Below are 11,541 nucleotides of genomic sequence, written 5' to 3' on the forward strand. Positions count from 1 at the left end.
ATTTTGAAAATTCTACATGCAGGATAGATAAAAATTGTAGAGGAAATTCTTGTTTTGTCAAACTCCCTCCCCTCTTAGTCAGTATCCATTTTTCTTCCAGAGCAATGGCCTCTTCTGGTGCTCGTGAGCAGTTTCTGCGGCAGATGGAGCAGATTGTAGAAGGAATTAAACAGAATCGAATGAAGGTTAAACTGTTCCTTCTTGTTTTCTTTGGCAGAAGCTTGGAATTATTTCAGACAAGGCTGAATGGTTAAAAAAAATTGGTGTGATGAGATGCAAACTAATTAAACACCTGACAAGTCTCATCATTTCTATTTTGTACTCTTCCTTAAATAAGAGCCTGTAACTAAAATTTTAGTGAGTAGATCAGAACTGCATTTTTATGCCAGCACTTACCTCACTCCAGACAAGTTGCAGTACTTAAATTAGATTTTGGTGTTACAATATGGATCAGTCATAGGGACTCATAGCCTGATTCAACGCCACTGAAGTTGGGAGTTAGGCCTTAGGTGTCCATGGCAGTGGGGTCTGGCCCTCAATGGACTGCTCTCATGCACATTTCTCCAGTCCCTTCAAGGCTGTTCTTCAGTAGCAGCAGCAGCAAAGCTGAAACTGAAGAACCTATGCACTGGTCCCGAATACATTTTGAAGTTGCTTGTTCCTTTGTAAATATAATGTAATTATTGCCATTTGGATATCTTAGGTTTTTTTATTTTACTTCTATCTTTGCTTTATTCCTTTCACCTAAAAAAGTATCCTTGATTTCCCCCCCAAATAATGTTATAACACTTGTGAGTTTTAGCCTAGTTAATGACACCATGTCAACCGGTCCTAGTGGGTGAACCCACTGAGATTCTCTATTCTTAAGAACTAAGAATCATGTGTGATGATAGGATTTTTATAATTGTTCTTTATTTAATTTGAAATCTCAAGCATGACCGAGTATCAGGGAGGAGGCTAGACCAGATGTCACATATTGAGAGTTACAGATTCTCCATGCTGTTTCTTTGTTATTGGGATAAATGTCCACACAAGGACTTCCAGATATTAATATGATGAAACCTATGTATAGAGAACATGGATACAGTGGAGTTCAGTTTAGCATGAAGCTCTTCTGTAAAAATGGAGAATTTATTATTAGCCACTGTCCTGGAGGAGATAGGTGTTTCAGTACTTCAAAATTTGCAGTGAATTGCCTCGAATTGTTTGAGCAGTTGTTTTTTAATAGAATGGACAAATTCTGCGTGGCACAAACAGTAGTGAAGTTGGTTATTTGCTTTGTTTGATTTTCCATTAGCAAGCCCATTGAGATCATTTGATTTTGAGGCGTTTATGGACATTATGGAAATATTTCAGAGCAGCATATTTTTTACTCATGAAGTTGGCAGTAATTATGCCTGTTTGTTCTGGAAGGCTGACAAACTCTTTAATGACACTTAATTGCTGCAGGAACAACTCCAAAAATGACAACAATTGTTCGAAGTTGTTCTTCCTCCACCTCTGCTACTCCATAAATTGTTTAATTGGTGACAGCTGAGAAAATCAAAGATTTTTATGGGAGAGTGAGGGAAGAGGAGCCTTATTGATATCTCTTGTACTCCTTCCTTCCTTCCTCTATTATGAATTGACCCCAGCCTCTTAAGACCAGGCAAACCCCCACTGCTCTCCTGTTTGATTCCACTTAAAAAAACAAAAGTTCAGCCATTTAGTTATCTAGAAAAAAAGATATAGAGTCCGATGACTATCATTGGTTGGTGACAATACAGCATCTGCAACCACTATGTGAGAGAAGACTCTGAGATCTCAGTCCTGCTGCATTGAAGGCAGAGGTAGTGTTGCCATTGAAGCCATTGTGAGTAGGATAAGGCCCTGAGAGAGCTCATTCTTTCTCCTTAGGTCCCCATGATAGCTGCCTTCTACCTGTCAGATGTCTAATGGAAAAAAGCAAACTTGAAGGGTTCTGTGAGAGTGTGGTTTAAACTGGAGTAAATGATGGATTATCTGTAACTTGAAGTCTTTAAATCATGATTTGAGGACTTTAGTAACTCAGCCAGAGGTTATGGGCCTATTAAGGAATGATGTGCAGGAGGGAAGACTAGAGGATCACAATAGTCCCTTCTGGCCTTTGAGTCTGTGAGAACTGAAATTATCTGAGGAAAGAGACAAAAATGGCTTATTGTTCAAAGAGTAGTTTAGTGGGTACAGAACAATGGCCAATCTTCTCACTGCCACTGTAGGCATATTGGGATAAATATTGGGCATGGTAAAGGGTCGTTGCCCCTGGAGATGGCTTGGCAGGACTGTCTCCCCACCTTCAACTCCTCCATGCCCTCCTGCCGAGCCAGTGTGGGAATTTGCAGGTCCTTCAAGTAGTGTCCCTATGGGTGCTCCACTGTAGGTATATCTGTGCCCCTGCACCTCTGATTGAAGATTTTAGGTAGCAATGTCCATTTGTCATGCACGTGCACTCTCTCTGCCTCGCGGCTAACTAGCGTTGCATGGGCGAACCACACTTAGTTCCTTCTCAACCGCCCTTGGCCTGAGTTGCAGTGAGTAGCAGTCCAGTTTGCTTACCTCATTTTCATTATAATTGATAGTGTTTTGTAGCTTGTTATAGAGTTTCCATTTATTTTTGTAGAATTTCTAGAGCTTCTCTTTTAAGTTTCCCCCCCCAAAATGGTTCTTTCTCCCTGTTCTCCCCCCACTTTTTTTTTGCCCAGCTCTTCTGGTTTAAACTATGCCTCTCCTGTAGGGGGGCAATACCAGTTATGGACAGACACTCCCACTGCGTCTGGTGCCTCGGAGAGGCTCACATCCCACCAAAGTGCACCTTCTGCCAGCAATTGAAGGCTAGATCCCGAAGGAACCAGGAGTTAAAGTTGAAACTCCTCCTCATAGAGGGTGCTTTTAAACCAGCGTCCGACTCTGGTCCTGAATCCTTTCCATGGCAGAGATCATCCCCAGAGCCTTCAACTTCTAGGGAGGGAGAGCTGAGAGAAAACCTTCTGACTCCCCTCACAAGCCTCCAAAAAGAGGGCTGCAAGCCCTCAAACTGACCTCCTGACCAGCCAGAGGAGATCCCTGGCATGATTGGTCACCTCGGCACCGGCAGCTGCAAAATGCTGTATTAAGAAGACACAGGGATCCTCGGTAAACAAGTTCCACTGCAGTGCCTAAAGACCTGAAGGGCACAGGCTCTGAAGCAGCGGCACTGCTGCCAAAGACAAGAGCAGAGACCTTAGTAGTACTGACGGAGAAGTCCTCAGCACCAGCCACCTCAAAACAACTCTCTTCAGACCATGCATCCCATAAAAGATTGTCAGTATTGACAGTCTCTGATGGTACCACAGGAATTTCGCTTTTCTAGGGACCTTATGATTGTGGAGACAGCAATGTCCCCGCTATTCAGTACCGGGGCTCCGAAGACGGATGCATCACTTCACACTTTAAAAGATTCCAGAGCCACGCTGTGCTCTCTAGGAATCTACACACTGGGGCAGAAAAAAAAAATTTAGTTCACAACCATCTCACAGATCCCAACCACGCCAGTTCCTCCCACCACAGTGATACTACGAGCCACAATGAAAGAGACTTAAGATGCAAAAGCAGAAACCGTCAGCCTCCCAGTTTTCAACATTTCAGCCCTTGACCTCAAAACACCAGTTGTGTTGCCTTGGTCAAGGCCCCAGTCAGCCACTCCTTACGACAACGGCTGCAAAACACAGACCTTCCACATTCCTTCGGGTGTCGCCTCGCTCTCTTTCTCCGGAATTGGGAAAACATCACTTCTGACAAATGAGTCTTGGAGATAATTTCCAAGGGTTACTTTATGCACTTCAGCTCCCTCCCTCCCCGTTACTTTTCAGGGACCTTTCTCACAAGAGACTGTTACGTCAGGAAATAAATCACCTGCTATGCCTAGGGGCGATAGAACCAGTCCTTGCTCACCTCAGAGGCAGAGGCTTTTTTTCCAAATATTTCCTGATCCCCAAAAGACAAGGAGGTTGGAGACCCCTATCTTCCCCTATAGAGATCAAAGAGCACTAAACAGGCGCAAAGATTCAGGATAACACTAGCAGCAATTATTCCATTCCTAGATCAGGGAGAATGGTTCTTGGCCCTTGACCTACAGGATGCCTTCATAGAATCATCATTGAATATCAGGGTTGGAAGGGACCTCAGGAGGTCATCTAGTCCAACCACCTGCTGGATTCATCCGCATCTCAGTCCTACCGTTCCACAGAAGATTTCTCCAATATACCTTTGGGCAGGACCACTACCAGTATAGAGTACTTCCATTCCGCTTCTCATCTGCACCCACAGTATTTTCTAAAGTTCTCTCCGGAGTAGCAGCACATCTATGAACATTAAGTATCGATATTTACCCATATCTGTAGAACACCTTCTCAAGGTTCGTTCCTTCAAAGACGCCTGACACGCCACCCAAAGGACTGTTCGCATATTTGTGCAACTGGGTCTACAACTCAATATCCAGAAATCGACCTTAACTCCCGTACAATGTTTCGAGTTGAACGCGATGCAGTGCAAGTAAGAGCGTTCCTCCTGATGTACAGATTCAACACCCTGACCAGTATCATAGAGACAGTTCAGGACAGCCCACAAACATCAGCCAGAAATGGCCTTTAGCTTCTCGGGCACATGGCAGCATGCACATTTGTGACATCTCACGCCTGATGACACATGAGGTGTCTACAGACATGGCTCAGATCTGTTTACATGCCAAACAAGGACAGGCTAAGCACGCCATTGTGGATACCCTCCAGGTCAAACATTCCCTGGAATGGTGGAAAGATCCATCCAGTGTCTGTGCAGGAATCCACCCCCTCCACCACCCCCCAGCACTGATGATAACAGATGCCTCTCTGATAAGCTGAGAAGCCCATCTAAACAGTCATAGAGTTCAGGGTAAATGGTCCCCCATGGAAGCTGTATGGCATATCAACCTTCTGGAATTAAGAGCCATCAGAAATGCCTGTGTACACTTTCTCCCATTCATCAGAAGGATTCATGTAGGGCTAGCAATCTAGAAACCATTTTCACCAGGTACTACTTACTCTGCCTATTTTAAAAAACGTGAAAGAATTAGCAGCAACAGGTGCTTCTCATCCATCCTCTGCAAAGGGGATTATATCTTTAGAACGGTGTTTTGCTTTAGGATGTTAGTGTGTGCTCTCAAGAGCAGCAGTGGGTCTTAAGCTCATGACTCCATGAGTAGGTCGATAACAAACATCTCTTTGAACAAGAATTCTTTCAGACTAAAGAGGTTCCGAGATGGCAAAACACCTGTATAAAATACTCATTCTTCACCTCTTGGTTTTTATATTGATCCCTCACCTAGCAGAAGCTTCTTGCCTCACTTCTTTGGACAGGTAAATTAGCTGCACATGGAAGGGTGTTCACCCTCTCTCTCTTCGCAGGGAAGGGTGTGCGCGCGCTCTCTCTCTCTCAAACCACTTTCAGCAGATTTTCCTGCTCCCTGAACTTTTTCACCACTTGATCCACAGTCAGCTTTTCCCAAGAGTCTGAATTTAGATTTTCTCCAGCTTTGAAATGAAAAGTTCTTAACTTAAATGTGTTGGGCCTGATTCTTGCTGATGCTAAAGTCACTCTAGTGTCAGATACAGGTGCCTTAAAATGGGTATAAATATAATCTTATTCTTATTTTAAGGAGTCTCTACACTGCCAGAGCAGTTTTAAAGGGGCCTTAATGTAAATAAAAATCTCACCGGTTATTTCTTTGTTGATCACCAAAAATGTGCTTGTTATACTGACCATGTATTAGTACATATTTGTTAATGAGCATTTGTATGTAATGCCTTAGGGTTATCGTCATGAGACCCTACAGGTACAGTCCCTGCCCTGAAGAGTCAAGTTTAGATTTGACATGACCAGCCACAAGGAGAGGTATTGGGCAAAGGAGGGATGATGGAAGTTTAAGTTTGTTCATATCATATTAGTTTCTCCTTGTTTTCATTAATAAATGAAATATTTTTAAAATTATTTTACATTAAATGTTCAAGGTTTGATGAGGGGAGTGCAAGTCCTTGCTGACGAGATTGAGGAAGGAAACCGGTTATGAGGGATTTGAGCAGGAGAGGGATAGACATAGTCAGTGCAGCAGGGTTTTTCACTTGACTGAATATTCTTTGCCCTTCTCTTTGCTAAGAGATGTACTTCAGAAGACAAGCAGCAGACTGCTCCATTGTGCTAAAGGCAGGAGGAGCTTTTTGTCTCCCTCCAGTAGTACTCCCAGCAGAGCCTATCTGCTTTTGTTTATGTACACCAAGTGCGAAGCCACTAGCACTGATCTTCTTCACTCTGCCTTAGGTGCTGGGAACTCAGAATGCAGCTTTTCAATATGAACTACCAGTGTGTTTGCTTTACAGTGTGTTTTGATAGGGTCTCTCTTCAGGGAGCATCCTGGTTCTTTGTTTTGGAATAACAAATTGCAGGTGCTTCCCAAACAGCTCACGTTAATGCTTTATAGCAGTAGAAAATACCTCTGATGAATTTCTCCAAATGGATATTCTCCATTTATAGGCCCAGTTCTCCACTGCCTGGAATCTTGTGTGATCCCTTTCCTCTGTGCAAACTGCTATCAAATCAGAATGACAGCATTGCCCACCCCCTTTGAACAGGAGTATATGACCACATAAGGCAGTGGAGAATCAGCCCCAGTGTCTCCCACAGGAACAGACAAGATGGAAATACTATATACAGGCTATATTTGGAACATGAAGAATGTTATATTTTTAAATGCGGGTTCATTTTTTACTTACAACACACCATCTGGAGTCATTGGCTGGAGACAGAAAGCATCAAGAAATAGAATATTTGCATTAAAAATGTCAGAGTACTTATCTAAAACTTTTTGTTCCTGACCCTTAGATTGAGAGTAGTTAAATTTTTCTATTAAATTTGCCAGATTAGTGTATGATTTTCCAAAGTTAATAGATGATGGAGGCAACCATCTTAGATGCCAAATCAAACCTTCACTACTGCATCAATAACTTTTTGTTGTACAAATATTTTGGGTGCTCTTCTCACCTGTAATTTTAATTTCAATAAATTGTCTGCCATATTTGAATGCTATTCTGTAAATAAGGTCCTGATCTCACAAAGACTTATGCATGCTCAACATGTGCACTGTAATTCCATTGACTCAAAATAAGTCTTTGCAAGATCTAGGTCTAAATATTTATTGCATTGAAGGAATCAGCCAAGTCCATTATGTGTCTTTTGTGAAGTATCTTTCTCTAATGTCTACTTGGAAATGTATTTGGTGTTTCTGGTACTTATATAGTACATGGTCTTTCATTCTTTGTGCACATTAAAAACAGATAGAAAAGAAGAAACAAGAAAACAAAATGCGAAGAGACCAGTTAAATGATGAATACCTGGAACTGCTAGAGAAACAGAGGCTTTACTTTAAAACGGTGAAAGAATTTAAAGAGGTAAGAGCATTTTTGTTTGTATTGGGTAGAGAGAATTTGAGCCAGTAAAACAACTGGTGTGTTTAAGAATAATCTTAAAAGCCATCCTGCTCAAAAGTGGTCACTTTGAGATGGATCACAAATCTTCCAATCGTTAACAGGCAAATGTCTAGATGTGTTGGCTTGCCAAGAAACATTTTCACGTCAGATAACTTTCACAAGCGTCCTTTGGGTTATCTACCTCTGAGTCAAACCAAAGGAGAGGGTTAATCTTTCAGGAAACCCCCAGTCATCTTTCCAATTCACTTCCTATTATTGGAGAGAACTGGTCTTTATTACTGGAACTCTTGTAGTAGGGGTGGAGCAAAAGATCTTTCTTTGGCCTGTAAACTGTAATTTTTGAAAAGTTCATCATTCAGCTCATTAAAATCTCATTGAGAAGAACCCTGGTACAGGTATGCAAATTGGTTTCCAATTACAAATATTTTAATTAATTATTAGAACAGGCCTGATTTGCTTGTAAGTTGAAGGCAGTCTTCCTCGCTGCTTGGAGGTAGTGAGATTTTCAGAAGCAATTGTTGACCTGCTCTGCTCCCACTGAAGTCAGGAGTGTTTTTACCATTGACTTCAATAGATGTAGAATTAGGACAACACTTTTTGAAAATCCCATCATGAAGAGTTAAGTTTTAATGGTCTACTTTTTTTTTTAGACGTGCATGTCATAGTGGCTCAGTTAAGGATTTGTTTTTAACGAACAGTAACAACATCTGTTCCTTTAGGTAATGAGGATTGCTTCACCATTATCGTGTCTTAATCCATAGAAAAAAGAGATTTCTTTTATCCATCTATTATTGTATCATTCTATGTGTAGATTGTTGTCTCATCCTATGTATTGATTGTAAATTCTTTGGGTACTGATCCTGGATGATATGCTTGAAAGACTTGTCAGATACACAGGAATGGATGCTGGGAGGCATGGCACGTTTTAGGAAGTGGATTAGTGAGTCTTCCATGTAGCACTGACAGTGGACTAAGGTATAGGTTTGCTCCAGCACGTAACCCTTCTGTAAAATGGGTATACTATTTAGCTAGTCCACTGAGCTGTTGTGCTTTGAGATCCTTGTATGGAAACTACTGTAGACCAGTGAATGTGATTTCTCTATAATGGAATTAACATGGAAATTGTAATTTATGAAAACGGAAGATGAGGCAATTCAAAATTTAAATTTGCATTCTCTTGCATGTCATAATTTATGATTTCTCAGTTTACATAACATTTTGGCAGTGGGACATGCCATGATGATCTGTACCAGATATGTTCTGTGTTTCCTATTGACAAAGATAGGGCATCCTGACTTCCTAAATGTTCTTGGACTTGGGTATTTCTTTCATAGTTGATAAGGATTATATATAATACAGAGGATAGGACGGAGTGTATTTCAAATACTCAGCGATTCTTTAATCGTTCAGGTAACAGTACAAGAAATTTTAATTATGGACTGATATCAAAACTTTTGAATAGACTGCAGTTGTCTAATGGAATCTTTTTTGGAAACCCATAAAAGGGACTCTAATTAGTGCAGTATGGAGGTGATAAAGATGTGTGCAAGGAGCTGTCTCTGTATGAAGGGCACTAGTCTTGTCCGTGTTTCCTGGTGGCAGTTGTTACAGTAATAAATAGGAATATTGTTAACATATAGCCTTTTGTGGCATGAAAATCTGTCTTTTGAAGAAAAGAGGGGAAGAGTAGTAGGTTTTTGTAGAGATTCTGATACTGCAATTTATGTAGAAGTTCTTAAATTGTGTGACACTGTCTACACTGTGTGTATTTTTTCTCTAGTAAAAAGAGGAAATGCACGGTCTTGTCATCTAAACATTGCAGACGTACTATCAATATTTCATTGATTTAGCCTTCCCAGAGCTTCTGTTAATTATTGTCTCTTTGAGAGCAAATGCCAAAATAGCACTGCTGTGCAAAAGAGCTTTGGGGTTTGCATGTTAGAAAAGGCTGCTTCCTCTAATCTGTCCTGGTGTGCTGGGTTATTTTCCCTGCCTTGCATCACATATCTCTGGGAGACTGACAAGCTGCGTAGCAATTTTTATGACTATGGTAGGAGTTTCCATTCTCTAGCAATTAAGTTTCTGTGGAGAGTGAAAAAATCCCTCCTTATCAGTTATCTTCTGAAGGAATTTCCACACCCTGGCATGTCCTGTTTTGTCTCTTGGAGGATAATGGTAACGTTACTGGGAACAGAAAACATGTTCATAATTCTTGACCTTGCTGAAGTAGTTCTCTGAGAATAGACTCTGTGCAAAAAGGCATTGCAGGATTCCAGATCAGGTATCAATGACCTTCATTTCAAATTAGTTTGGTTTATAAGGAAAACGATGGATTTCATAACTACCAACACCATAAACTCAATTTGGGACTGACCATAAAGCTAGATTCCTTCTGCCTTGTGCATCATCGCCTGTAATAATGATCCTGCCATTGGAACCAAGTTAACAATTCTATTGATTTCATGGATCAAAAAAACTCAAACTCACTCTGGGTTGCCTTGGATTGCAGAGCAGGAAGGCACAAAAACTAGTAAAATCATTTTTGTCACTAAAGTCAGAAGGCTTAAATCACTAGTTAGATGATGTCACTGTCACTGTCACTTAGTCACTTCATAACCATACTTTGGGCTCCACTCTGACCCATGTTATCACCTTTTTGTGTCACCAAAGGAGCACAAAAGAGCCATAAAGTTGCCCTAAAGAGACAAATGGAGATTCCTTTTGCATTTCTCCTTGTCAGCTCTCACAATGTAGGAGGCTTAGTCTTGATATGAATATGGGTACCATAACTATTATAGTTAACATTTAAAAATCTATTTACTTTTATCAACAGGAGTGCCGTAAGAATGAAATGCTGCTATCCAAGCTGAAAGCCAGTTCTTCCTGAAGAATTCCTCTAGCCAATGAATTTTATAATTGATTGTTCGGTCCATAAATTGAATACTTTCTGTGATAACAGTGATACCTGCAATGCCTAGATACATGTATATTGCTATATAAGTCTTTATTTTTCAATATGTATTCTGTTCTACATTACTTGTTCCAGTGGCTGTTTATTCCTGATCACCTCCATTATGCAGTACAGTAAATTAGGAATGTTGTGTAATTTTATTTATTTGTTTTCCACAATGAGGAAGATAGGATTATTTTGTACTTTGGATTTAATACTGCACTAGTTCTAACTTCAGGAAAAAATATATATGTATTGTAAGTTTGTAACATACTTGAAAAAAATAAATCCAGACACCATGAAGAGAGAGTATAGTAAAAAAAAAAAAAGCAGTGATTTGATAAATTCAGCCAAAGGTGAAACAGAAAATTTGTTTTCACTTTTTTTCAACTGCTAAGAAGCCAGATTTTACTTCAGTTTTACATTTTAGCCATAGATAAGATTTCAGACAATAAGAAATGTGAAGCTGGTGGTTAAGACTTAACCAAATGGAATCTTAACTTGCATAATTCTCTAATGTAAAATTATAGACTTCTATATTTTTATTACAGCAAGTGTAGCTGTTGTATACCACTTTCTTTGAAACTTCAGCATTATGTAGAGGGGGATTGCTATTAACTAGTTCCAGACAAATTAGATTTTAATCACTAAGATCTTAAAGTATCACTGGTTGGATTGAAAAATACGTCTGTCAACACAAATTCTCTGTCAACTGCAATTTGGAAAGATTAAGCTCCGATATTCTGCTGCTGAAAACTGGTGTAGCTCCTTTACAGATAAGGAAGCTCTGCCAATTTACATCAGAAGGATTTGACCCTGAAAATTTAAAAAAACTTGAACCCCCTTGTGAATTTTTATAGAACATCTGTATACAGTATTTTATAGTTCAGACAACTTGTACAAAACAGCAAGTTGTTTGGACTAGACTTGCTAATGTATAACGCATCCTCTTTTGCTAAAAAAAAAAACAAAAAACAAAACCCAAGTTCTTCATTGTGTTCAGTAACATGGACAACAGTGCTATTAAATTACTGTCTATGGCAGGTGAATGTGAAATAAAAATGTTTGGAACATTGA

General features: G+C 40.1%; 1 protein-coding gene across 2 annotated transcripts in view; it reads left to right on the plus strand.

The window, feature by feature from the left end:
• The window catches only part of CCDC93 (CCC complex scaffolding subunit CCDC93), a 105,001-nt gene extending 93,460 nt beyond the window's left edge, over nt 1-11,541 (plus strand). For both annotated transcript variants that reach the window (XM_048869173.2, XM_048869174.2), the window contains 3 exons: nt 101-185; nt 7,362-7,475; nt 10,348-11,541. In XM_048869173.2, coding sequence (XP_048725130.2) covers nt 101-185; nt 7,362-7,475; nt 10,348-10,401 — 253 coding nt within the window. In that variant the 3' untranslated portion in view covers nt 10,402-11,541. The remainder of the gene's footprint in view (nt 1-100; nt 186-7,361; nt 7,476-10,347) is intronic.

Source organism: Caretta caretta, chromosome 11 (assembly GCF_965140235.1).
Source record: "Caretta caretta isolate rCarCar2 chromosome 11, rCarCar1.hap1, whole genome shotgun sequence".
Lineage (NCBI taxonomy): Eukaryota > Metazoa > Chordata > Testudines > Cheloniidae > Caretta > Caretta caretta.